Source organism: Labrus mixtus, chromosome 16 (assembly GCF_963584025.1).
Source record: "Labrus mixtus chromosome 16, fLabMix1.1, whole genome shotgun sequence".
Classification (NCBI taxonomy): Eukaryota; Metazoa; Chordata; class Actinopteri; order Labriformes; family Labridae; genus Labrus; species Labrus mixtus.
The window spans coordinates 11,188,106-11,216,063 of record NC_083627.1 but is presented as its reverse complement, the minus strand read 5'-3'; the positions used below and the strand labels follow the sequence as shown (position 1 = coordinate 11,216,063).

The window sequence follows — 27,958 nt, the reverse complement described above, 5'->3', positions numbered from 1 at the left end:
TTTTAATCTGAGGAGTGTTATATTTGCATTCTATCGATCAACTGAGGACTGGTTCCAGACAGCAGTAATGATTACTCGCAGGGACTCAAAGGTGCTTTCAGAGTGGCAACTTTTTAAAAGTGGATCACTGAGCCAAGAGTGCAAACCTCAAATGAAATAATAATAAAAGGGAATAATAAGGAGGCCTGCCTCTAATGTAAATAAGATGCATATGAATTAGCTAATTCTTAAAGGTATAATCTAGTTCATTTTACACAATCATATAGCAGATGTTAAATATAACCTTACTTAATAAAACAGTGAGTTATGACATTCTCAGCTCTGTGTTCATAATGACAGGACGTCGCCTACTTCAGTTTGTTTATGTTTTGCTCAGAGGCACAACAAGTTACATTGACTTGTCAGTAAGTCTGAGACCCCTCTTGTATCAGTGTTTAGGACTGAACATGGCTGCCATTATTATTATTTTCTCTGCAGATGAGTAACATTAAAATAAAATGTAATAAACAAAACACTAACTTTCAACCCTATAAGTTTAAACATACCTCCTTCCCAGGTTTTCCATCACGTCCAGGTAGTCCAGACTTTCCATCTTCTCCCTGTTGGGCACACGAGAAAGAACATTAAAAAGGACATAATGGACATAAAAGGTCATAATAATACATTTAAGCTGTGGTTTTCTTGTTAAGTCTAAAACATCCAAAATATTTCCATAAATTTTTAAATCACCACCTCCTGATGTCCCCCATTGGTATCTGAAGAGGCGTTATGAAGCCAAACGATGGCGGTTGCCATGGAAATGTTATCTCAACCTAATTTTCAATCTGTAAAACCCTCTCATCTGCTATCACATTCACACCTAATATTGGGAATCCCCGGGGATGTGTGAGCTCAGCCGTATACAGATTATTGTTACACCCAATCGTCTGTATTCTGACGACTGATATCTTTGCTGAGGAACTCAGATGACCTTTAATGGCACCAACATGCCTTCAAAAATCAATCAATCAATCAATCAATTGACAGTCGAACACGTGAAGCCTCTTGGAAAACTGCAACACCTCAATCCGTCAGTCAACTCAGCCTCACCCGTAATTATGCATATTTATGGCTAATGCTTAGCCTTCATTGAATCAAACTCGACAACCTTTAAAACTTCGGCTCAGTGTGCACCAATAAAAAAAACAGCGACCAATTCCCTTTTTAAAACTAGGCTGTCAACATATTTATTTATACTCTAAAATTACAGCCCACCTCAAGTGGACACTCTATGAACTGCAGATTTGTGCACTTATGGGTTGGCTTCCTTTGCATCAAAAGAGGTTGCCACTTGTACAGCACTATGGAGGGTCAACATGACTTGTCCACTTGTAGTTTAATGAAAGGTTGCTGACCACTGATTTTTTCGAGTTCCATTTCAATCATTCAATTAAGCTTACTATGTGTTTGTTTCGGGATTTTGTTGTCACCTACGATATCCTTTCATGACTTTTTTCCCAATTTGATGCTTCACAACATTACCTAATATTCTATCATGCAAAGAAAGCCAAACTAAGACCTACAGAAATCCTATTAAGAATCAGTATCACACTGCTGCATCACACTGAGGTTACTGGGCTGAATCAGTGCTTCTTTTTGCATGCATAGACTTTCCTTTTGCTGAATAATAATGAATATCATTTCCATATGAGTGACATTCAGTGAATGTCATTATAAGCAGTGGAGGAGAATTCACAGTGTGTCTGAGGAAACACTTCACACTTCCTCTAATAAGTTGTCTCCTGTCTGTTGGGCTGGGAGGCTTCCTGTCTCTCTGCAGCTCAGTCAGAACTGTCTGTAATGAGCCCTGCTATTGGTCATGGCTCTGTGGCAGGAACCTTTCCTGCGGGTGTGTGCTGTGTGAAACAAAACAGCGGGTGCAGTGATTCTCATGGAGAAGAAGGTGTGTGTGAAAAGTGCTTGACATCGTGGTGGAACATGCGAAGCACTGAATGTGGCTGTGAGCTGAATTCCTGTAATTAATAGATCAAGTTATGGCTTTGGAGCAGCGGAGGTTATCTTTGTTAATTCATGGTAAATGGACTTGAGCTTTTCTAGTCTTCTGACTACTCAAAGTGCTTTTACACCGCAGGTCACACCTACACATTCACACACTGATGGCAGAGGCTGCATACACCGTCAATGAGGCAGCATGAGCAATTCGGAGTTAAGTGTCTTGCCCAAGTAAATGGTCAATGGACTTGAGCTTGTATAGCACTTTTCTAGTCTTCTGACTACTCAAGGCACTTTTAAACTGCAGGTCACACCTACCCATTCACATTTGGTTTGGTTGATTTCGCTGCATCGTCATGTCAAAGTAAAATAAGGCAATAAATCTATGTGCTCTTCATGACATGCATTTTAAGTTGCATTGCACAATTTTGGACACAACATGATTTTAGAAAGTTAGGAAATGGTATAAATTAAATATAAGCCTTGTGGTACACAACATGTTGTCATGAGCTTATGTTGTGTAATTTAGTATTTTTATTTATCTGTTATTGCTTCCCGTTGTATTGTTACCGTTACATCCCTAAATTCTCTGTTGGTTTTCAGTGTTTCCTGTTTTATTTTGTAGTTGTTTCCCCAGTGTTTCATGTCTAGCTTTACCTCCTGGCCGTGTGTGTTTTCCCTCCAGTTTGAATGCCCTCATCAGTTTCAGCTATCTTGTTTGTCACACCTGATTTTGATTAGCCTGTGTCTATTTAAGCTCTGTGTTCATTCTCTTCTGTTAGTTTGAAATATGTCATCCTCTCTGTGTTACTCCTTGATTTTTGTCATCTTACCTCCTCTTACAGTTTCCTCTTGACTTTTTTGAGGATTTTCTTGTGGCTCTTATCATTTCTCCTTTTGGAATTTTTAGTTGGACTTTGTTGTACCTTGGACTTTTTGAAAGTTTGCTTAATTTTTTTTGCCTTTTTGTTCGAATATATACTTTTTGTTATCTGCTAATTTGTTCAGTACTTTCCATTATTAAACTAATTGAAAGTATTAACAGATCTAAACAAATACAAAACTAAACCAGAACCTCATGACACATGTAAAAAAGAATGCTAGAACAGTTGGCAGGCAGTACAGATTGGTTTATCAAAGGTCACCAATTATATGTCCCATTTCTTAAATAATCACCATATTAAATTAGTGCAGAAATACAATTAAAATAAAGCTAACTGTGTTTCTTCCATGCGGCAGGAAATCTTGAAACAGAAAGTAGCAAATTGACCTTCGTGCCGGGAGTTCCAGATTCTCCTCTGTGGCCCTTAAAGCCCTGCATAGGAGGAGAGATAATGATTAATCAGTCACATTAATTTGCCTCGCCAGACCTGTTTACTGGTGGTTGCTTACCGGGAGACCTCTAAGCCCAGGATTCCCTTGTGGTCCAGGTTCACCTTGTTTGCCCTGAAATGGAAGCAGAAATTGTTTTAATGGCCACATCACATGATACAATCAAATCTCTCTCACAATAAATAGTATCTAGCTGTTGTTGTTCAATATGAAACCATTAGATAATGACTATGTTCATCTACTTACAGGTTCTCCCGTTTCACCAGGTCTACCATCTTTCCCCATTTTCCCAGGTTGACCCTGTAAATCAGTGAAATAGTAGATTTAATCTCCACAGCTGTTATAACCTTCAACTGCATGTATAACTCAGATTGTTTACAGTGCTGTAACTGTATATTCATGATGCTGTACTTTGTATCATATTCCTTACAATTAAGCCAGGTAGACCCGGCGGGCCTTGGATTCCTTTGAGACCCTCTTTACCCTGGTGAAACAAACAAACATAAACAGGTCACAGTCACTGAAGAAAAAGAAATGATTAATGGCCACTATTACCACACATGCTGGGTGACCTACATGGTAGCGGGAAGAGGGTTGTGAAATAATGACACATGGGTAATACGTTTTCTGAAGGGAGAGTACATGAAGTGCAGTCTGACCTTTTCTCCAGGGGACCCCGGGGGGCCAACAGGGCCGGGCTGGCCATCGTTACCCTGAGGAGGAAAGAGGCAGTGTCAGTGGAGGTCAACAGAAATAGAAAGTCTGTCTGTTTACAAAAAGCTTCAGCAGTTAGATCATTGGAAATACATGGAGAAACTAAGCCCAAAGTAGAGACTTACAGGTGCACCCATTAAGCCAGGTGTACCGGGATGACCAGGGGGTCCTGGGTGACCCTGTGATGAAACAAGAAAGAGATTAATATATACTCATTCAATTCATGTCAGACAATGTCGTGATAAAAATGTCTGTTAGCATAGAGGGGGGGGTAGGACAAAATATATACCTTGTCTCCTTTGTCTCCAGGGCTGCCCGGAGTTCCTTTATCACCTTTAAGACCCTTTGGTGTAAAACAACAAGAGAAGAGAAAACATCAAATGGTGGTGTGATACTTAAGAGGAAAGATTTATCAGATGGACTACTTGCCAACAGAAACAAAACTTTACTGAGAAGAGAATATGTTAATATCAATACTGCTTTTAAAATATGATTCTCGCCCTTTTTTGAGTGGTGTTTTGATAATTGACTATTCCTCCAATTACCTGAACCCTGACAGGTAATAACAAGGTTGACACAAGCAATCAATTAGCTTTAGGTCCTCTGGGAGCATTAAGGGTGCAGTTAGTGTACAAACTTGCCTTTCCTCCATCGGTTCCAGGGGGCCCTTGAGGTCCAGCCAGTCCCGGCGCTCCCTGTAATGACACCGGCAGAGCATCAGTCTCTGTCCAGACAAACACCGTTACCGGGTCCTAATCGTTTACTGCTGCCCCGAGAGGAGGCAGAGCTAATGATGCAGAGAGAGCCGCTCCATCCGTCACACCAGCTCTGATTGATGATGACTAACGTGTAGCCCTGGACCTCATGGCTCACTTAGGGGCTAACACATTAGAGGCAAATACTTCACAGTCCTTTAAAAAAAATGAGCACCATAATAGCCTGCACATTACAGGTAAATTGATGTTAATAGCAGTGATTGTTTAATAATAGTTGCAGTGTTACCTGGAAACCATCTTGACCATCTTTCCCTGGAGTTCCCGGGTGTCCTTTGTCTCCTGGGATTCCTGGGAGACCTGGTGGTCCAGAAGGACCTGCGGGGCAGTCTGAGCATACATCCTAAAACACAGTGGAAATATGTTTAGATAAAGTGATCCATACACAGACTGTTCTTTAAGGAGGGATAGAAATGCGTCTTACCTTCAGATTCAGGTCAGAGATATCTGCGGCCTTTCCCTGAGAGACAGAATGAAGGGTTTAATCAACCAGAGAACAAGAGGTAAGAGTCCTTGATAAAGTAGGCAACCTAGGGTTCAAATAAAAAAAATGTCATCAAGTTCTGTTTTAGTCAGAAGACTAACAAGGTCCAGCACTGGTGTGGGGTGACACCTTGGTCATGGACCATGTTTCAAATCATCCAAAGGTGAAGGACTTGGCAGCTCTTTATGGACCGGCTCTTCAATAGGGGGCTTTTTGACCGGTGACTCCAGCATCTTATAAAGTAGCCAAGCACACTTATCTCTCATCGGTGGGATAAAGCCTTAACCCCCCTTTGCGTTTACTCCACGCTTTTTTTGTTGTTGCAATTTTCAGTACTCACAGGCTCTCCTTGTGACCCCTTTTCTCCTGGCCTTCCTGGCAAACCCTGCATTTGGAAGAAAAGCAGGAATTACATTTGAAAAATCAAATCAATAAAAAATATTAATAACAAGAGACATAAAGAGACTTTGACGCAGCCAGAACACTCCGGGATTTCTCTATAATGAAAGCTGTCCACATTATGTACCCATGCTTGTGCTCATGCATGAACTGTACCGTGCCACACCTCTTCCAAGCGTGCAAGAGCCAAGGAAGTATGTGGATCGGAGCACTCACACTAGTCAAACGAGCTGGACTTTAGGGGTGAAGCGTGCTTAGGCACAGTACGGATTGCCTAGTGTGAGTGCGCCCTTACTGCCATTGAATGTCAAGACCAACACAAGAATCTGTTGCACAGCACTACCCAAAAGGACAGACTTTTAGACATAAACAAGAGGGAGTCATGCTGTGTCACTGGATCAGAGCATAGACTGTTCATTAAAGTAGATTCTGTGAACCATTTAATGGGATTTTCCAGTGTGTGTTTGCAGCAAGCTAACAAACTAAAATATACATCCAGGTCCATCTGTGAGAAAACATATCAAATAATGAACTTATTTATTCATGCATTCTTTAAGACTCACGTTATGTCCAGCTGGGCCCTGAGGACCAGCAACTCCTGGTGGACCCCTCAAGCCCTGGAACCAAAATATACAGAAATTACAGAAACAGGTTTACTGGAACAAACATAGTCAATATCAATCTTTTTTTTTCGAAAATATTTTTACCGCAGATCCTGGTTGTCCATTATTTCCTGGAGGCCCCTACAAAAAAAAAAGGTTGTATAAGTCTGTGAATAAATTGCAAAAAAGGAATAAAATAAAACACGGCCTGGAATGCCAATACCTGTTGACCCATTTTGCCTTCTCCTGCAGGACCTGTCTCTCCTGGCACCCCGGCTTCTCCCCTTGACCCTGGTTGGCCCTGGGAGGATAAAATGAAACATTTTACAGTTTTTTTCTCTATCGTGCTCCGCAAATAATGTCAGTTCAGCCATAATGTTTGGCACAAGAACCTGACACATTCAGCAATGCCTGCTGATCCCAGAAATACCACTCAGCTTTTAATCTTTGATGGAGAAAAAAAAAACACAATCTGCAGTTGACATTTCGGTACTCAGAAGAGAAAAAGTATCGTTGATGAGGGTGAGTGATCTGACACCATAAATCCAGTAACGCCCCCCCCCCCCCCCCCCCCCCCTTCCAGCCTGGGCCCTCGACATCAAGCTCTTCACAGCGAAAAAAAAAGCGGTCATAATCAGAGCAGCGGTCACAGTGCAGTGGACATCGAAATTGCTTTTGCTGCTTTCAACAAAAATGAATTGTTTTTCTCAACCGTGCCAGAAAAAAAAAAGTTTTTCACATCAATGAATGAGCACCTGTGCATGATGAAAAAAACACCTCAGGCAACCTACATATACAAACACACACCCACACTTTCTTGCAAACTACTAAAATGACATTACCTTTAGCCCTGGGGGTCCTTGTATCCCCTGTGGTCCTGGGTCTCCCTGTAATATCACAAATCACATCAATCAAATTGCTTGCTACAGTACTCAAACACCAGAATTAAGCCTCTTTGGAATAAACCATTTAGAGCTGCTGTTCATCATGCACGTGCCTGATCCGAGGCCTCAGGGCCGCACCTGGCAGCTGTAAATAAAAAACAGAACTGCTGTGTGCTGCTATAATGTGATATGTCTTAACAATGTTTTTCCTGTTTGTTACTGCTTCGTCAGCAGGATGGCCACATGTCTGAGGTAAAAAATGATGATGTTGAGCTGCAGCCCCAGTGTGCCTACTTAGGCTTGTTTGTTGCCCATGCAGACGGTCATATTGTGCTGTTGCTCAACATGTATTACAGGCAAGCAGATGTTTACAAGCACAGCACATGTGGAAGGAATGAGACTGAGGAGAGGCTCAGAAAGGAGGTTTCTATTACTGAAAGGGGAATTTCATTAAAACAATTTAATTGTAATAAATAATAATACACATCAATACCTAGGTAAAGCCTTACTTTTTGTAGTCAACAACTGACATATCTTAAAAAATTACATTTGACAACATTCAAAGCTCATACTTCATAATGAAACTTTGACTACTTTCTCAAGATTTTGATTTGAAATGCTGAAATGCAAAATTTAATTTAGCTTTCTCCTTTCTCTCAAACTTTACAAGTGTTTATGTTTCACCACTCAGAACTTCAAGAACATTGTTGTACTTAAGGGAAATTAAAGGAGTAAACCTGGATGTTTTTACAATATAAATCAAATATCACCTCAGAGCTAAAGCACACAGTAAGGTTCCTTTCGTCACCAACACTAAAAACAATATTAACATAGCAAGGGCATTGTCACGAATAGTTTAAAAAACAAAATATCACACTAGTTGTTGGCCCTTTAAATGCCCTAATAACAAATATCCTACAGATTAGAATAAAGTATAAAAGGGGCTTAATTTTACCCTGCAATTTCATTATACACTTGAGGTTTGCACAACCAAAAAGAACATGTGAGAAAATGTGTCTTACATTTTGGCCATCTTTCCCTTTCCCTGGGGGTCCGGGTGGTCCTATCAAACCGGGCTCGCCGGATGGGCCTGCGGGACCTGCTTGTCCTGGTTTACCTGATTCTCCCTTAAAATAAATGTTACAGTAAAGAGAAGATGTTAAGGTCTCTTGAGGCAACAAGTACATCCTTTGGCACCTTAAAAGCTCCATGAAACTTGTCGTTTATAACTCCATGTTAGTTTCTACTTTTCATGTTCTCTTTACAGCCAAAGATTAAATGGTTAAATTTGTATTATATGTTATTTATCATATCTCGTACATTAGTAACTCCTACGTGTAGCTGTTGCTGAAGGACTGTAATACATTCATAGGCTTTTCTGCTACATCAATAACAGAGGACACACAAGGTGACTCAAACAATAAACCCAACCAAAGCAGTAAATATCATTTTGACAAAGCACTGACCTTGTCCCCTCTCTGCCCAGCTGGACCAGGAGGCCCGATGATCCCTGGTATGCCCTAGAAGAAAGACAGCTTCTAGTTCCATACAGAAGTAGTAGTTTATGTGCTGCTACAGATAGTAACAGAAACTACAAGCAGGTGTTCAAATCAAATCACAAACCACATTTGATGAAGAGACCTACCACATTCCCTGGTAATCCACGAGAACCTTGAAGACCAGCTATGCCAGGTGGACCCTGGGAGAAACCAATCAACAGTTAGAGTTAGTACAGCTCCATAGCAATCTTTCTTATTTGGCCTTATTTATATCTATATCAAACAACTCACAGGGTCTCCAACACGCCCTGTCTCGCCTGCAGGTCCACTGTCACCTTTTGGTCCCTAGAATGAAAGGGTTAATGAGATTCAGTCTAATCACTCTACAGCATATGGAATGGGAGGAAGAGGATCCTGAGCTTCTTACCACTGGTCCTGCTGGTCCCTTAAAGCCTTGTTCACCAGGTAACCCTCGTTGACCCTTTCAGAGAAAGCATATTAATTAACACGAGTATAATCTAAGTATAATATCCTGCTTCTCAGAAAACTCTGTTTTCAAAATGAATGAGTCCAGATGTCAAAGACATGATACTGATGTAGGTTGGGTTCCATGAATATAGGAGGGGAATATTATGTGACACACCTATTAAAAAAGGTCAGGATGTAACAATACTCCCGACCCACGATATGGTACTTATCACGATACTTGGTTCAACTCAGAAGTTTGTTAATTACAACTTGCTCAATTTAATCCTAAGGCACCAATGTCTTAGTAATTCTCTATGGCTCTTGCACTTGTTTAGACTAGTGGTTCCCAAAGTGGGGGTCAGGACCCCATGGGGGGTCGCGAGACACTGGGAGGGGGGTCATGAGATGCCTCCCAAAAAACAAATACAAATTTGAAATTACTTAAAATAGCATATTTTACCAATTACTGTGAAATATTGCACAAGTGAGATTTGTGCTGAAATGAAAGTAAAAATTTGACTTAAACAATGTAGGTATATGTTGTGCTCTTTGTCAATAAAAAGGCACACTGAAATCATTATCTTAAGGCTGCTGTATTCTTTAGTGTTGTTCTAATGTCAGTGTTTGGATAGGCCTCTTAGTGCGTGCTGCTGTGCGCAACGTTAAATGCTTTAACGGCTTCCAGACACAGAGAGGGTCCCCAGTTTGTGCTGGAGGGCATAGCGTGTGACCTCTCAAACATAGTAATACCGTACATCCATTTTTAAAGCCCATATTTTGTTATCCAGTCTGAATTTTATTGTGAAGTATCTCTTTTACTAAATTATCCGCATCAGCAGGTGCTTGAGGAAGTCAAACACAGATGAAATACATCTGTACTTTTTTAAGTTTGTGATAATAAATATGTTAGGATAAGAATTGTATGCACCTTCCAGGTCATCTTAATTTAAAATATGCCATGTATATTGCATTATACCCTTGCCCACCTTAAAATAATGTACAGCTATAAACTGTGTGAGTTATATTGAATCAGGTTGGTACCTATATGTCTCCAACAGTTGTATTTATATGACAAATTAAAAAAGTCCCTGGAGCGCTCATGCTGTAGCACGGTTGTTTCACTCTTGGCTTACCAAATCTCTGCTGACATCTAGTGGACTCTGCATCATATTGCAAAATGATGTTTGGCCTTAAAGAGAAGAACACAAGAATAGCTTACCAGCTCTCCTGGATTCCCTTGATCGCCCTTATCTCCTTTCACTCCATGTAATCCCTTGAAGCAAGATCAGTAAAAAGAGGAGTTTTGATGAGAAAAAAATGAGAAGGGGAAGACAAAGGGAGAACAGAAGAAGCTTCAACTTTCATCATTTAAAAAACCTAATATATTGTTTGCAGTATGATCTACCATCACAGATTTAAGAAATATTACAGGGCCGTGACTCTACAGTGTGTGAAAATTCAAAGAGAGCAGCAGGTATGTCACTTACATTTCCTGGAATGCCAGGCGGTCCCCCTGCTCCCACTTCACCCTGAGGCAAGAGACAATATGGTCACATTGTCTGCATGCTAATAACCTTACTACAGCTAATACAGCCTGTTCATTACTGGAACAGATGAACTAGCTGTGATTACTGTAACACAGTTGGACAATATAGCATTTGAATGTACATTAATTGGTGCCTTATTTCTTATTTACCTTGTCGCCCTTTTCACCTTTTGGTCCAAATGGTCCAGCCTGTCCTCTTTCTCCCTATGAAAGGGGATCAAAACATATATATTTTTAAAAAGTCTACATACCTTATTTGTACTTTAAAACATGAAAACAGGGATATTTCTAATTGGATGTAGAAAGTAAAGAGAAGTGTGTCTCAAAGTGGCAATTAGGGACGCCCAGAAGCCTCTGACTCCCATGAGGTTACCCAGACAATTAGGAACAGTTAGTTCTACTATAGTTTGTTTTAACAGAAGAGATTTCTGTTCCATATATGAGGCCTCATGAGGATGTCCCCACGTGCACTGTTTTAGAAATGATACTATGCAAAGTAATATGGAGTTGAGCTTGTAAAGTGCTTTCCAAGTCTTCTGACTATATTCACGCACTGATAGCAGAGGCTGCTGCGTAAAGTGACAAACAGTAATAACTAATCCATTCATACACTGCTGACCAAGCAGAAGAAGCAATTAGTGGTTCAGTGTCTTGCCCAAGAACTCTTCGACATTATCAACAATATAGAAGAATCGTGTAAAATAATAATATCTAACCCTGCATGAACTACTGACTGTGTATAAGAAGTCGACAAAGTCTCCAACCTACAAAGTAAAGTTTTCTTATCGCCAAGTGTGTCAGATTTCAGTGGTTGCATATGATGTCTGGTTGAAGGAGCAAATGATAAATCATCACATGTTTCTTGTATACTACATTCTAGTTAATTTATTTAGAGATGCTGATACTTCAAATTGCATCTTACTTGCCAAACTAGCGCTAGTGTTATCTAATAACTTTTTTCTTCACCTATTGCTCCTCACCGGCTGCACACTTTCGTCAATATCATCATTAAAACTTATAGGCATGTGTCTGAAACTCCATACTTTCATACTATTCATGCTAAATGTGACTTCACACCGAGTATGTTGTGTGATCCCAAATAATAGTATGCAATTTTGCTTATGTCATAAATACCCGTTCTATACTAAATCGGCCAGACTTTTTTAGTCAGGAGCATACTGGTCATACTTAACCGCCCCACAATGCACTGCGGCTCTCAGACTGTCCAATCGCAGAGCTCTTCAGCTGGCACCTTAAAATAAAAGTTCTGTGCTGAACTACAGTTTACATGTTTCCAAATAATAGTAAAAATGATTTAATAGCTGTATTAGTATTGAACGTTTGAATATAGTTGTTGAATTGTATTTACTGACCGACAGTAGCGCTAACTTGATGCTAGCTCAATCAAACTGAGCTTGGACCAGAAGTACGTTGCGTGACCTATATTTAAGTATGTTGCTAATAGCAAACTAACGGTCGGGTTAATAGGCATGAGTAAACTTTGGGTTTTTGAATATGTAGTAGGCAGTATGTAGTATGTGGTTTAAGAAACAGTCATGGTCCCTTCTGGCAAAAGAAAAAAGAAGATGGCTGCCTCCAAAATGCCAAATTCTAAGCTTTTAAAACATATGAATGATGTGCTAGGTGTACTTTTTCATAAAGTGTAGGGAGGAAATGCACATAATTGTCATGGTTATTAAAAAAATAACTCTGAGGGGCACAGTCACACTTACTGGAACACCCCTGTCTCCCCTTGTTCCAACTGCACCTCCTGGTCCAGGGGAACCAGCTTCTCCCTGTAAAACGAGAACAAAAAAGATACATTTTACAATACAATCTTACAAAATATCAACCCAATAAGGTTAACAGCTGTTAACTCACTCTCTCCCCTGGAGGTCCCCTTGGTCCAGGAGGCCCGTCGTCACCCTGGGGACAAAATACACATCCATTAGAATGTCAGATTTGCATACGGAAAATGCTCATGCTATCTCATAAGCCGCATATGTCTGCAGTAATATCCAGAGTTTTTCTAAGTAGGATTAAGTGACAGTACCTTAGGCCCAGGCTTGCCAGGAAAACCATCTGCTCCACGCTCACCCCTGGGTCCCTGCAGAGACATAAGATTTGAATCTAGTTGTGTATACCTGCAAAAATGTGTTTATGCTGGGAACATCTGCCCAATTACTGCGTGCAGTAAAGTTAACTCCAAAGCACAGAAATACATGCGTTCTGTTGATAAAATATACATGTCTTAAATAAGTTGTTCCTACAAACAAAAAGCAAGGCCATTTATAAGGGGTTAAGAGTTTCTGGGGCCCAGCTGCACAGGGTGGACCATAGAAAAACATTGTCAATCATATAAATAATTAGCGATAACCAAAATGTTCTTAAAACCTAAATTTATACCATTACCTATTAAAGCAACAAAATACACATTCCATTTATTGTTGTTTCAGTAAATTGAAGCCTGTTTCAAAATGTAATCCTTGTCTGCATAACATGGTACAGTATGAGCCTTTTTTTGTGATATTAATGTTGTGGGCGGGCCAATCGAACTTAACTGCATTGAAACAATGCCCTGTGATTGGACCGCTGGGTAGCATTGTATTAGAAGCATTTATAACGTTTCTGATATCGCGGCTGTTTTCTAAATTATGCTGAAGATAGAACGCTACAAGCCAGTTTACTCAAGTGCTGCTTCATATTTAGCAGCTCCAGCTCTAACATAATACAACACGATTCAGTCGCCATGCTTACCTGTACACAAACAGGCAGAGAATATGATGGAATTGAAAGGCGATATAAGGCGATATAATTAGCATAGAAATCAGACTGGCAACTAGTGGTTGTAGGTGGAGTATTCCAGAGCTAACCAGACACACCAACGCACATGTATGTAGTGCTCACAATGGCGTGGGCCACTATGGCGTTGATTTGTTGCGGAAGTATAAACCAGGCTTTAGGCCAGTAATGTCAGACTGATAAAGCCATACAAGCACCAGCTCCAAAAGCTTATTGGAGCCAGGCAGAGGAGGCCAATGTTAGCTCGGACAAAGAGAAAAAAAAAGAATTGAAAAAGGAATCATTCTCAAGACCACACTGACCGTTGCACCATCATTTCCTTGAAGTCCGTCCAAACCGTCTTTACCAGGAAGACCCTTCGAAAATAAGAAGGAAATGGTTGACATTTACTTTTCAGAGAAATTAAATCATAGATTCAAATCCAATCACTGAAAGTACCAAGGGCCAACTCACCTCTTTTCCAGGCTCTCCAGGTTTGCCTGAAAATCCAATTTCACCAGGTAGACCCTACATGAAGGAACAGGTGTTTGAACATGTTGATTGTTCTGTCACAGACAGTAATTCATTGCAGAAAAAAATCCAATAAGTTAGAACTATTATGTCCTGATGTGTGTTTTTTTTTTTACTCACAGGAGGTCCAGTGTGTCCTCGAATTCCTGCTTGCCCAGCTGGACCCTGAGGACCCTGGAAGATTTCAAAAATCACATCAGTGACCATCAGTGATGGATGACTTATCACTATATAACTGATAAAATATTTGTAATCATATTCTTGATAAAAAAAACGAAAAAAATGCTCCAGTCAGCACTGAATTGGGTTATTTTTTTATTTTTTTATTTTTAAATAAGACCAAAAAAGTAATAATAAAACAGTTGTTACATGGACTAGTACCACAGATCAGCCACTAGAGGGAGATAGTGAAGCACCTTTTACAGAAAATTCTCCCTAGGATTCTCCTTCATACCATTACACAAGGCAGGTGTATTTCTATTTTGCTCCAGGGAGTCATTTGGAAAATTAATTACCATAACCTGTTGGTTTTGATCTAGCCTGTTTATTTTCCCTCAATTAAAACGCACACTGAAGACACCTCTGAGAGAGCAATAATTACGTAGTTTATGGGTCACATCAATAATTGGGAAAACCACTCAAGTAAAACGTCAAATTAACTCTCCTTCGCTCTCCTCAAGAGGTCATTGAGCTGCAAGCACTAACAGGACTGAATATTCTAAGGAGGTCATTTTAAAAAGGTGTATTCATATTTAAAATATATGTACATTTAGCTTGCTATGAAACTCAAAGCGTTCTTACAGGAGGTCCAGGAAGGCCGTCCACTCCAGGCAATCCACTTTCACCTTTTTTCCCCTGAAAGATAATAATTTGATTAAATAAATGACTAAATTAAAAAAAAAAAAAAAAAAACATCCAATATATAAAGTTTTAAGGGTTTTAACTTGACATCATGGCATTTTAACATCACATGAAAAAGAAGCAGAGTCATCTGTGCTAGTGTTTCATGGGTTTTTGGTAAAGTTAAGATTTAGATCATACATTCAAAAGAGTAACATTGTTTTGACATACTTTACCTTGAAAGAGCTCTACAGTACTCAAACATTCAGATTCACTAACACAGCAACACCAACTTATCTGTATCTATGTTACTGTCAATCAATCAGTGTCTAACAGTCAAGGCTGTTGCATGCCATTGAGTCAGTGCAGCTCCTTCTGTCAAAGCCTGCCAGTATACTAACAGTAAACAGCGTCTCTGCAAACAGATAGCTGGAAAGCAATGTGTCTTCAGAGCCCAAGGAGAGTTTGTTCTTTTTTATTTTCTTCGTAAGCTTTCCATTAATAATGCTGTGTTGTATATGAATGATGCTTAAAGATGCTCGGTGTAGGAGTGCAAAGCCCTGACACACCTACATGTACCCATGCATGAATGTATGGTGCACTTAAGGGTTAGGTCTGAGGTTTGCAGATGTGGTCACCCTTTGATGAAATCCCTTTGAACTGCTGAAAGTGAACTGTCTAAATGTAGGCTTCATTTTATTTAACAAGCTATTTAAAAGTGCATAGCCTGGTTTCACGTAATGCCCCAAGTTTGTTAATGTTGTCCAGTTCAACCCTTAAAGACCGTTCCTACTGCAGTTCAGGCTGCCCTTTGCTGTCATATTAGGAAAGAGGTGAATGGACTGTCCTCATCCTTGGTTACACGGATGACTGATAAGAGCTTTTCTGCCGCGGAAGTGAGATCGACTCAGTCTAAACCAACTCAACCATACAGCCAACTCTATCAGCGCTGGATGCAGTTTAAATCAGAGTATCAGCTCTTAGTCTGACTTCACCCTTGCCCCTCTCCATCGCACGGTGCATCGTCAGCTGAGGTATAAAAAACAGTTATAGAGTATTGCCTTGGAAAGCATCCAGTGGGACTTCAGCATGACCTCATACGGAATAATACAAAAAATAAACAAACAAAGGAGGATTTTACAGATAAAACCACCTCAGTGTTATCTCTCTTTATATTTTAATAAAGAGAGACAATCCTTGATTCCAGAGAGGCTAGTCAGGCTGAGAACAAAGGTCATTATGGTGACTGAAAAGTCTTTCATTTGCAGCCAGGAGAGGATTGTCTTGGCTCTGCTGAACAGCTGCAAATGTTGGATTCCAACACATTGCTGATTAGAAGTTAATTGTTCCCATTGGAGGGATGGTATGAAGGTCACTCTCTTTGTTAAATGTTTTGGTAGAGCAATTATGTAGAACCTCTGTGACTGTTTTAATTACACACTGCTGTGCATGATGGGACCACTGTGGTGTAAACAGGGGGGGGAGACAAGGGACAGTGTTTTTAGATTATTCTACAAACGAAAGCTACAGAATCAGCTCTCATTAGCACGAGGAATAAATGTGTGTCTTTTTCAATCTAGATAACCCCACTGGACTGTGATAAATATGATAATGGGAATACAGTTTCAACTTCCAATTACTGCACATCAGAGTTTTGTTGTCCTAGCAGAGCTTCTCTGGAGGCGAAAATGATTTAATATGAGCTCTGTAGACAGCTTTAGTGCATATGTAAAATGAGACTAAACCAGTAGATAGCACATAATCCCAAGACTCTTTGCAAGCAATCAATCTGTATTTGTATAGCGCCAATTCATAACCAATGTTATCTCAACACACTTTACAAAAAAGCAGCTCTAGGCCTTTCTCTTTGTTATACTGCATTATAGTATTTTTATGTAGCTTATTTGTTTTAGTGTAATCAGTAAATTGAGGCTGATTGGTAAATGGTAAACGTATTGAGCTTGTATAGCGCTTTCACAGTCTTCTGACCACTCAAAGTCCTTTTACACCGCAGGTCACATCTACACATTCATACCTATTCACACACTGATGGCAGAGGTTGCTGTGTAAAGCGACCATCGGAAGTTACTAATCACATTCATACACATTCACACGCCGCCAACCAAGCAGCGAAGCAACTTGGGGTTAAATGTCTTGCCCAAGGACACATTGAACATGTTGCTGCAGGGGCTGGGGATTGAACCCCCAACCTTCCGGTTGAGAGATGACCGACTCTACCAACGGAGCCTCAGCCCTCATTCACGCTGGTTTTACTGTAAACTGGGGAAGCCATTCTTTACCATATAACCTGACCCCCTGTTATCTGATACACACAGCAGCACCCTGCTTAATGGAGCCAGGGTTAGCTTTTTAAGGATTTAATTTATTTGATGCTCTTCATCAACACAGATAAGGTAACAAGTATCAACCTACCATTCCAAGCAACAATCATCTGTAACCAAGATTTGGTGACCTCTCAAATAAAGATGATTCCAGCATGTAGAATTCTAGAGCTTCTATCCCTGAATAAAGCCTTGTTCAAGCAAAGTTCAGTATTTAGCCTAAATCTAAAATGCCAGATGCACAAATAAAAAGAAAGATTAATGAATTGACACTTAGGGCTTTCCTTTGCCAAACAAGTTGCTGGTTTGAAAACGTGCCCTACCTTCTTGATAAGCACTTAATTAAACTTGCATCAAATAACTTTCTTGAATATGTGCTGCATCAAATATGCCTTTAACAACCAGTTACTGTGTTGAGCATGTGTAGGCACAGTTAAGGATCTTAGCATTAAAGTGGTGAACAAATTTGGCGAGGAAAAGTTTGGTAAGTATTTCATCAAAACAAGATTCTTACCCTCTGGCCAAACTCTCCGGGACTTCCGGGTAGCCCCTGAAGACCAGGAGGACCCTGAGGAAGGAAATGTATTCAGCTACAGGTCAAACAGCACAACTGGTGTTTTAATTAACTGCTCAGTGCTACGTTGGAACAGGTGGCTTTTCTGAGACAACAAAAACAACAGAAAGTGAACACCAGCAAAGAGGAACGTTGTAGGAAGGAAGAAATAAATCATGGTTCTTACAGGAGGCCCCGGGGGACCATCAGCCCCTGGAGGCCCAGGAGGTCCAGAAACTCCCTAAAACAAGTCAAACACAGAAGTATTTATTACACATGTCAATTTAACTATATTAGTAACTTATTACTGTATTAAGAGATTATCAGTCTACACTGCTCTTTTTTATGTTCAAGACATACAAACGTGCAATAAATAAATTCACACTGCATCAACAATCTGCTACAGGACGATACGTTCCTTATAAACACTAATTACATTCTGACTGATTGATCGGGTGGTATTAGACTATGAATGTACCTGTTCTAAGGCAAACATGGTCAAAGTGCTAACTCACCTTTTCACCCTGAAGTCCGTCTTTTTGAAACTGAAATAAAACAACACAATAAAATATCAAATCATTTTGTCACAATAATCTCATCTCTTTCATGCTACCCTGATCTAACAGAGGTTATGAACGAAGGCCATGAAGTGCAACTGGTAACCAGCCAATAGTAATATGAATGTTTCATGTCTTCATTGACATCAAATATAACTCTAAGGTTACATCTATAAGAGATAGTGACAGCTACCTCTGTCACATTATTTTGCCTTTTTGTATCTGAAGAATAAGAAAGGCATGGAACAAATAAAATATGATTTTGAATTTAGATTCATCTGTTTATTATATGTTGATAATTCCTTATAATTCCTTTACAAAACAACATTTTGAAGGAAAAAAGTCATTATTCTAAGGAACAGCAAATATCTGATTTGCTAGTTTAAAAAACTAATCAGATTTTCCTTGAAAACAACAGATCAATTGCAATTAATGATGTGCAACTTGATGAGTTTATAATTCATGTGTAGCTCATTGTTTCTCAAAGTGGGGAATGCATAACATTTGGGGTACAATGGAGTAGAGCAGGGGTTTACTGCAGTTTACTGATAACTGTCACAAAAAACATTAATGTTTCAGAAAACATTAGATAACTGTCAGGGCATATCCAGATTAAATACTAAATGACTGACGGACTTAAAAAAATCATGGTTTAAAAGTTGCAGCAATACGTCGGAATGAGACTTCAAGGCTGTTTACTCCTTTGCATTAACATCCCTCCTGAGTGAGAACAAGTGGATAGCCTTAATGCTTGGTGTGAATGCATCCCAAGGCTTTCTAAGGACAGACTGAGATCCAACAGCTCAGACCCCATACGGAGGTGGTCTGGCCCTCATTTATCAACATTGGCTAGGTTGTGTAAACCCTCATGCGTCCTAGCTAGTATTAAGGAACATACTGTGTACATGGAGAACAATGGTGCCTCCCACTGGGTGTAAACGATGATGCCGTCAGTCTTTTCAAAATAATTATTTTTATGTGAGGCAGCGAAGTGAATTCTAATATACGGTACTAAATGAAGATGCATTTTTAATGCAAAATGTTAACGCCGTACTGAAGTGCTAACCACTTTTAATCAGATCACGAAGGATGTATGTTAATGCAAAGTGCAAACAGCCGCTTATAACAACAATCTTCTACCCTCCACTGAGCAACTCATGTTGTATTGTTATAGTTTCTAGGTTGTGGTCAGAATGGGCATTGCTACATCGTGCCGTTTTTATATTGGCTATTTTACAATATTTTGTGTTGCTAAGGGGAATAGTTGCAGAAAAAAATGTGAACCTAAAAAGATAACTCATAGTTTGGCCCCTGTCTAGACAGCAGCACTGATATTGTATGTGCTTTAATACACAAGTTCAACCGGTTTCATCCATTTGTGCCCATTACGTTTCAAGGATTGATATACGTCTAACTCTGTTACTCCATAATGTTCCTTGACTATACAAGCTTGTAATCCTTACAATATGTCTCTTTTATCGTTGTGGTATATTTTTAGTACTTACCACATCCCCAGGTAATCCGGGAAGGCCTCTCTCTCCCTGTGACACAGTACACACAGCAAAGATGGAAACCCCGTCATTAGAATCAAGAGACTCTCTGGGTAAAGAGCCTCAGGTTATATCATAATGATATGGCAACAACCATAATTTATGAGATGACGTGTGCTTGAGCATGTACTTATTGTGAGCCTTCAGTGAAAACTTATGTGTAAAGTACCACAATGGCAATTCCTTGTGTATATGTTTGTATGCGTGCATCCTCGTGCATGCACATGGGTGTGGCCTAAGCATGTGTTCACCACTGGAACAATCATCAAAGTCAGTAATTATAGACAGGCAAATTAACTCTGCATTTCATTTTCTCAGACAAATGAGTGGGCTGACTTTGATGGTACACAGAGGAGACAGAGGAATGTCTGGAGAGTGGAAGAGCATGGGAAAATGACGATGCCACTTTGAAATGATTTATACACTATCATGCTTACGGCAAAACCCTCACTAAATTGTTTCTAATCAAGTGAACACAGTGTTTTGCATACAACACATACCTTGGTGCCTTTAATGCCTCCTGCTCCGGGTGCACCAACAGTTCCTCTCAACCCCTAATTGATTTTAGACAAGAGCTTAATTAGCAACAAGGTGACCTACTTGATCTGTTGCAATATAATACAGGGTCTGTTTGTAATGGCAGGGTGTTCAAAAGAAGACAAAAACTTACATCTTGCCCAGGGACACCAGGCTTGCCAGGGAATCCATCCAAACCTGCCAGGCCCTAAGTTTACAAAAAAGCATGTATTGTTAACTGTTGAAGACCATGAAGATGTCATTATAATGGCTAGGTTATACAAAAATGACAGTGTCTACTCCACTTATTTAAAATTGATCTCCAAAGATATGAGTACATCTTTATTAACTTATCCTACATAAGATAGTCAGGTCATGCATTTTCTTGTTGTGAAAACCAAACAGAGATGTTCAATTGGTTTGCAACAGAACTTGACGTACTGTTAGCATCTAAAGCTACCACACAAACAAAGGCAGTAACTATGTTCTTATCAACAGAAAATCCAAGCCAAAAGACCACCTAGTGAGGAGATACATTTAAAAATAGATGAGTTAAATTAGATTTAGGCACCCATAAGTTCTTTGAGGCTGCGCAGAGTCACAAAACTCCTTCAACATCAGAGGAAATATTGCCCGTGGAAGGTTATGTAATTACTTCAGTGAGCGGTACCCATGGGGGTTTTATGTCTCCCGTGTGTCATGTTTCACTAAACCATGTAACCCTACTAAGCAAGTTTGCTAGCTTGCTAACTAGCTACTAGCTTACCTTGGACTAATGTTACGGACACATAGTTTTCAACCTAAGCTGCCTTCCATAGAAAGTGGATCAGCAGCAGACTGTATACTGTCAACCTAATGTTGTCCTTGGACGTGGCGGTCTAGCCTGCTCACATTAGCTTTGGTTGGAACTCAACATTGGCTGTTATGGGCCATTGTTAGCTTACTAGCTGGTGGTGTCCAGTTAGTGTTTTTTTTTCTGATAGCCACCTACTGTTTTAAACTATTCTAAATAAGGACAGAGATTATATTTGGTACCAAAGAGTTGCCCAGAATGAAACCACTGAACCCTGTGTCTTTTGGAAACGCTTCTCTTGTCCAGCTTTTCTTGTTCTAGCAAGTTAAACATTACGGCCTGTATTTTAGAAAACCATAAATTCAGTCTTCAGTCAGATCATCACTACAAAGACTAAGTAAGTAGGTGGGCAATGCTATTATCCAACATGCTCTCAAACAAACAGATTGACTACTATTTTTGACTTATTTAAACTTGGCGGGCTTGTATAAACACAACACCCTATGAACATAGCTAACATCATAATCTGCATATAACAAAAAAATGTTAAAGTTGCATTTCATATTGAACAGAAAATTGTTTCTACAAACCAGTGGGTAATGCCAGAAGCCTATACTCATACTGGTTCTTATTCATGCAGGCTATTGTTCTTACGGTATGCTTGCTAACTTTAAAGAGAATGTGCAGTTAAGGCTGACGTTAGTTCAATTAGTTATGTAGATATTTTGGTCAGTTAGATGTTATCCATCTAGCTGAGATATTTCTATCTGGACCAAAGAGGTGCTATTGAATGGCATGCATTGCTATTCCAAAAAAAACATGCCATTGACATTTCAAATAGAAGGCAGTGTTTTTAACAGCACTGTCGAGTAATTCGAGACACATCCTTAACATTTTAGTGAGCAAACATTGCCTTGACCTCCACCCAAAGTGTATCCTCTAAATCACCTATTCGCTTTGTCACTCCACTGGGGTAAGTACTTTTCCAGATTTTACCTACAGGAAATTGTTTACTGAATGACTGACTGGCTGACTGACAGCTCCAAACCTGACATGCATGTTTAAATGGAGCTTTGGGATCCCTAGAACCTGCCACACATGCTCATGTCCCATGGCAAATCAATCAATTTACTGATTCTGGTTTTACTGCTTGAACAAATGTTTTAATTTAAATCCAAGTTAACATCAAAGCATGATCCAAGAGTTATGTTACAACTGTTAAGTACATCTTCCTTCTGTAGCTCCATCTGTAACTTGTTGTGTCACCAACGTTACGATCACAAAAACATCTTGAAAACTTGACTTTAGTGGGAAACTATTTGATGCTTGATAACATTTCACTGATTTATTTCACTAACATCAATGACATGCCAGAAGTAAGAAGGTGTTAGAAGTTCATAGGATACTGAAGACATCAACAAAGCTTCAGTTGACCTGAATAAGCTGCATTATAGCCAAAAGCCCCCACAGATTCCCAGACAGGAAGTGTGGAGAGTGAATCAAGGGAGCCACATCTGTTTGCACAATTACGCCTCTCAGTTCTCTGTTCCTCTGAGAAGAATGGTCTCTCTCAGAAGTTAACTCTGTCGTCAGGTCTTACATTACGAACTATTTATTACAAGTTAAACCTGACTTCATGGTTCAAATGGAAAGGATGGTAAAACATGGAAAGTAAATAATAGACTTTCTCGTGTTTCTCAGCAACCACTATTTTCGATAAGCAAAGCATGATGTTGCCAAGTAGGACATGTTGCTGGATAAATGTTCCCATTCTGATCCTTGACCAACATGCAGTTAAATCAATCACAGTCGCTCATGTCTCTTTGTGCTTCAACAAGTATTCCAATATAGGGACAGAACAAAAATTGAAGAAAAAAAAACTTCAGTGAAACTAAAGAAAATTCTTAACTGCTGTAAGTCAATTACCTTTCATCTTTATAACCTTTACTGCAGGGTTAATGAGTTAGTTTGCGAACTAGGAGCTGCTTAAATTATAGTTGTTTGCATACTTAATAATCCCTGAGGGGAAATTTTGTTTTTATACTCTGATATTTAGTGATATGCTTCTCCCACACATAGGTCTGATACTGTATATACGCATGCACAAACAGGACCTGTGGACATGCATTAGTGGAGAGATGTCAGAGTGGGGCTGCTACACACTGCTACACAAGGAGCAGACGGGAGCTGTTGTGGGTTCGGTGCCTTGCTCAAGGCAAGGGTGCCTCTGCAGGAAGTGAGCTGGCCATTCTCAAGTGACCAGGCCAACTTCCATATTTTGGTCCACACCAGGACATTAACCGGCAACCTTCCTGTTCCCAACTCAAGTCTCTACCGACTACGTTTCTGCTGACCCAGATCTGGATTAGAAGAACTAAAATAACGTCAATCAATTTTGTTTAACTGTAACTTTTATGTGGAAAACTTTTCATAGCACCCAAGTTGTTAAATGCTTATGTTTCAATACTTTTGATGCAACTTGTTTTAGAACAATACAATATCTGTTATTTTAATGGTTGATTGTGTCATCAAGTACAAAAGTGCAAATTCCATATTTTTAAACAAAAGATGCCACTAGAAGAGAGAGAGGGAGTACTGTCTTAATTGCACAAATGTATTTGTGCTGGTTTGCATGCAATTTCTGGTTATTAAAAACAAGAAATTACCCATTGGGTGCCTAAGACAGTTTTTTTTGTAGTGGTACAGAAACAGGTATCAATATTATGTAATATACATTATTATCATATATAAATGTAAATTCCTGGATTATGACAACCCAGAAAGCACAGAGGATTTTTTTAAAAAGAGCTCTAGCTCAATGATGATGTCAGAGAGCTGTCATTGGTTGATTTCACGTTGCAGCACAGCTATGTGGCCGACACTGACAAGTAGTGAGCTGCTTTAAATTGCGGAACTGAGTCCAGTTAACACATTCAACAGCTCAAATTTGATCCCTTATATCAATAAAACAGCATGTTTCTGAAATCTTACGTTTACTCCCGGAGCTCCCTTTTCACCTCTTGTACCAGCTTCACCCTACAACAAACAAAAGAATACCTCAATGTTTGTTTAAAAATAAAAAATATATAATTACTCAATAACAGGAGTGCAAAGTGCTTTCAGGATATACTCACAGTTACTCCTTTAGGACCTGGTAGGCCCACCATCCCTGCATCCCCTTGAATTCCCTGTGCAATACAAATTGAACAACATCACATTAGAAGATGTTATGACTCTCTCTAAAAGTGTCGCCCTTACTGACTCAGCACGGTAACACAGGACAACTGGCAGACTGCTGAGTCAGAGCTGAATCAATGTAAAAAACGGTAGTGCCTGACTTAGGAACTTGAAACCTCCAAAAAAGAAACAGCAGTTGTCATTGGACCCCCCCCCCCCCCCCCCCCCCCCCCCCCCCCAATGTGAGAGTCTTGAACTTTGACCTCCGACCTAGCTTTCATTCTTTGCTCATGCAAGAAAAAAGGAAGTCTGTCCTTTGAAATTCACTTGCAAAGTGTTTTTAGTCACTTGGGTTTTTGAGATTCTTTTAGAGGGTGTTCACTCTGATGTAATACACCAGAGTGGGTGTTGTTGTCTTTAACTGCTATTAAGCCCAAGAATAGCTATTTGACAAGCTGTTATTTGAGGCCATTACTTCAAGCTGTAGAGGCCAACTTACTGAAAATGTATGTTTCCTTTTTGCTCTGATTCAAATCCACAACAATCTTCAAATAATGAAAATGTCACTTAATTAGTTCAGTTCAAAAAGCTTTGTTTTGTGACTGTAGAGAAAAATGCTGTGGTTTTTTATCTTGGCCTCTTTACTGAGCTGCTTCACCCATTAATTATCTAATTAATCAAATGTTTTAATCCCAAAAACCTGGTAAGGGATATACAAGTCTAGGTCCATTTACCATTTACCATCGACCTTTTTAACCAGAACCACCAACTATACTAACTCAAAATGAAAAAGAATTACTGAAATGTATAAATTATTTTATTTTATTATTTTATTTAATAAAATTCTGTCCAAAATATCACTGTCTAAATGTAATTCATCTCTATCACATTTTTATTGTCACTTACCATATTTGTTTTGTTTTAAGGCAATACATCACATTTTGTTCCATGTAAAATCTGAGAAGAACAGTGGAACTCATTTTCTGTAATTTTCTGACTAATTTTCCCTTTGCTAGGAATGCAAGATTTCTTTTTAAGTTTTCTTGGTCGGTAATCTTTGTGTTTTATCAAAAGGGGGCAATCATTTCCTTCAGTCCTGGGTAAAGCAGCCAGCCACAATCCTTCTGCCACACCCAGGCCAGCACCCCTCCTTCCTCCTCCATCCTGGCTCTTTCACCAGCTGCTGCTTCATCCAAAGGAAAGTCAACTAAAACTCCTCTATTTAGAAAAGTAATCAATATAAACGTATGTACGCCCACTTTACAGTATAAGTGTCGAGACCCAACTGATTGTATTGTTATTTTTTTTTGGACCCAACCAAATATCTTAAAAGTAAATAAACCTCAACAACAAGGGGAATTCCTGATGTAAAATTGTGCAAAGTGCCAGCATCTTTGTCTGAGCATGTCCTGTGTTCGTATCCAAAATGCTGGGTAATAGGTGCCTTTATATGTGTAGTGGTGAGAAAGATGAGCTGAATGGGTTTCAGGTATATTTGCCTGGACAGCAGGGGGATCCAGGGGTGGCCTGGTCCTCACCTGAAACCTGATGTGCTGCCTTAAAATCCTCAATCAATTATTGGGGCTATGCTGCAACAGGCCACTAGTAGCTCTCTTTGCTCTCTGGGTTCAATGCGGCACATTTCAGATACAGGTGTGACAGAATTAAAGAAGTAAATTAGAGTATATTCAAACTGAGATCTACTTTTTTAATCAATCAACAAGTGACAACAAGCATTATTTAAAATGCAAGACGTCATTCACATACCTTTAATCCTGCTGGACCTGGCATCCCTTCTCCTCCAGGCACCCCAGTGGCACCCTATTTCCAGGAAGACATTCAGAGGAGAGTTTTATTTTCATAACGATATAAATGTATACTACTATAGTGTGTTTAAGAGCAACTGTAACAACAGAATTTCCCCCATGGGATTAATAAAGTATTTCTGATTCTGATCTGATGAAAACTGATATATTTATGTTGCAAACACTGACTGAAATATCCAAAAATGTGTTTCTCACTTTGTCTCCTTTGTCTCCAGATAAGCCATCAATACCGGGTAAACCTCCAAGTCCCTGTCGGATGATTGGAAACACATGATTAATAACAGAAAGGGACTTTTTAAGATTGAACATAATGAGAGAAATCCTCCAGATGTCCTCCAGTGCCACACCTTCTCTCCTTTTTGTCCAGCAGCACCTGTTAACCCTAATGTTCCTCTATCACCCTGTAAACAGAAGGCAAGTATTAACTTTGATTTTTCTGTAATACATAAGCATGCAGGAGGGCCGGCGGTACAGGCTATGGTGCCGTGCTGTCAGAGGATCAACCTGGTAGCATCACAAAACTTGGTTTAGTACATGATGGTCGGAGATTTACAGTGGAACAAAGGAAAAATGTTAGAGGTGATTATTGGACGTGATTAATTGAACAGTAGCACAGACATCTGGACAAAAGACAGATGTTACCATTACACACAGAACAAAAGGGGTTACACACGTTGACATTGAAACAAAGACAAACACACTTTTGAGTAAATGTTTAGGAGCCAGAAGAGCTGTCCACAGCTCCACAAAACCCCACTTTGGTCTAGTTGCACATCCAAAGGTTCAAGGAACAATGGCTTCACATTGTCTCCTGAGTGTTTCACTTTTGGTTTGTACACTGATGGTGTATGACTTGCCAAGGAATCCCTTGGATTTCTGAAAGCAGGACTGAGTGAAAAGTAGCGGCAGTTTAATTACATAGTCCCACAAGGTTTTGCCCACCACAAGACTCCCCTTTGCTTCAAAAACCACTTTACAAGTCACAGGCGGTTGCCCTTTAATTATTCTAGGAGCTTGTATAGAGAGATTAGGGGTGAAGGCCCGCTTGTGCCTTTAACGAAGAAGATATTATCTTTGACACTGGCACATGGACAAATGCCTGTTTCCTAAGGTAAAGATGCAATTAGAGGCAATCACAGCGGTATAAATCCACTTTCACCCAATGCAACTGGATGACGGAGCGATCCATTTGTAACAACAGCTTGGAAGTCTGCTTACGTCATGTCTTTGCATCAGCTTTACGAAAGTTTACAAGAACAAAATTGCAGCTTTTTGTGGGAGACGGTGAAGACGGATGCCCAAGCAGAAAGCAAGGAGTAGAAAACCAACGGGGATGCTCTGCATTAAAGTTTGATTTAATGCATTTTTATCAAACCAGTGTGGGTTCTAGCAGCAAGAACAACAACAGAAAATTAGTTTGTAAGATATCAGTTTGCTTGCAGTCTGACTTCACCACTAGCATTAAAATACCCCTTCATTTCCTTCACACAACAATTAGATGTATCTAGTATAGATGTTTGTATAAAAGCATTTATAGATACATACTGAAGAATTGAGAGCCAAAGTAAATAACATGAATTTAAAAACTATCTATTTTCTCCCAGACCTCCTGCGGCCATTTTTAAATGTCCCTTTTTGTACAGCTCGAATGATTCATGCCAACGTTTTTTGTCTCTAGCAATAAATAATACTGTGAGACTCCCAGCTGGCACTGCTATGCAGCAACACAGGCTGTGATTTGAACTGGGTGGGCATCTGCGTTGGCCTGCCTTCTAGCTACGCTTCCTCTGTGGTAACCT

The 27,958-nt window shown here is 39.7% G+C and overlaps 1 protein-coding gene across 2 annotated transcripts in view; it reads right to left on the bottom strand.

Annotated features, from left to right (window-relative positions):
- The window catches only part of col22a1 (collagen, type XXII, alpha 1), a 58,147-nt gene that overhangs the window by 11,926 nt on the left and 18,263 nt on the right, over positions 1 to 27,958 (bottom strand). The window contains exons 13-54 of one of the 2 annotated variants that reach the window (XM_061060459.1): positions 26,507 to 26,560; positions 26,355 to 26,408; positions 26,101 to 26,154; positions 24,291 to 24,344; positions 24,148 to 24,192; positions 20,518 to 20,571; positions 20,348 to 20,401; positions 19,803 to 19,838; positions 18,256 to 18,285; positions 17,928 to 17,981; positions 17,702 to 17,755; positions 14,807 to 14,860; positions 14,126 to 14,179; positions 13,949 to 14,002; positions 13,798 to 13,851; positions 12,747 to 12,800; positions 12,575 to 12,619; positions 12,427 to 12,489; positions 10,844 to 10,897; positions 10,635 to 10,676; positions 10,367 to 10,420; positions 9,107 to 9,160; positions 8,971 to 9,024; positions 8,826 to 8,879; positions 8,647 to 8,700; positions 8,203 to 8,307; positions 7,139 to 7,183; positions 6,520 to 6,597; positions 6,402 to 6,437; positions 6,258 to 6,311; positions 5,636 to 5,680; positions 5,236 to 5,271; positions 5,041 to 5,154; positions 4,680 to 4,733; positions 4,328 to 4,381; positions 4,164 to 4,217; positions 3,984 to 4,037; positions 3,755 to 3,808; positions 3,571 to 3,624; positions 3,385 to 3,438; positions 3,263 to 3,307; positions 546 to 599 (exon numbers count right to left, since the gene is read on the bottom strand). In XM_061060459.1, the coding sequence (XP_060916442.1) occupies positions 546 to 599; positions 3,263 to 3,307; positions 3,385 to 3,438; positions 3,571 to 3,624; positions 3,755 to 3,808; positions 3,984 to 4,037; positions 4,164 to 4,217; positions 4,328 to 4,381; positions 4,680 to 4,733; positions 5,041 to 5,154; positions 5,236 to 5,271; positions 5,636 to 5,680; positions 6,258 to 6,311; positions 6,402 to 6,437; positions 6,520 to 6,597; positions 7,139 to 7,183; positions 8,203 to 8,307; positions 8,647 to 8,700; positions 8,826 to 8,879; positions 8,971 to 9,024; positions 9,107 to 9,160; positions 10,367 to 10,420; positions 10,635 to 10,676; positions 10,844 to 10,897; positions 12,427 to 12,489; positions 12,575 to 12,619; positions 12,747 to 12,800; positions 13,798 to 13,851; positions 13,949 to 14,002; positions 14,126 to 14,179; positions 14,807 to 14,860; positions 17,702 to 17,755; positions 17,928 to 17,981; positions 18,256 to 18,285; positions 19,803 to 19,838; positions 20,348 to 20,401; positions 20,518 to 20,571; positions 24,148 to 24,192; positions 24,291 to 24,344; positions 26,101 to 26,154; positions 26,355 to 26,408; positions 26,507 to 26,560 (2,277 nt within the window). The remainder of the gene's footprint in view (positions 1 to 545; positions 600 to 3,262; positions 3,308 to 3,384; positions 3,439 to 3,570; positions 3,625 to 3,754; positions 3,809 to 3,983; positions 4,038 to 4,163; positions 4,218 to 4,327; positions 4,382 to 4,679; positions 4,734 to 5,040; positions 5,155 to 5,235; positions 5,272 to 5,635; positions 5,681 to 6,257; positions 6,312 to 6,401; positions 6,438 to 6,519; positions 6,598 to 7,138; positions 7,184 to 8,202; positions 8,308 to 8,646; positions 8,701 to 8,825; positions 8,880 to 8,970; positions 9,025 to 9,106; positions 9,161 to 10,366; positions 10,421 to 10,634; positions 10,677 to 10,843; positions 10,898 to 12,426; positions 12,490 to 12,574; positions 12,620 to 12,746; positions 12,801 to 13,797; positions 13,852 to 13,948; positions 14,003 to 14,125; positions 14,180 to 14,806; positions 14,861 to 17,701; positions 17,756 to 17,927; positions 17,982 to 18,255; positions 18,286 to 19,802; positions 19,839 to 20,347; positions 20,402 to 20,517; positions 20,572 to 24,147; positions 24,193 to 24,290; positions 24,345 to 26,100; positions 26,155 to 26,354; positions 26,409 to 26,506; positions 26,561 to 27,958) is intronic. The other variant, XM_061060461.1, reaches the window with a different exon arrangement.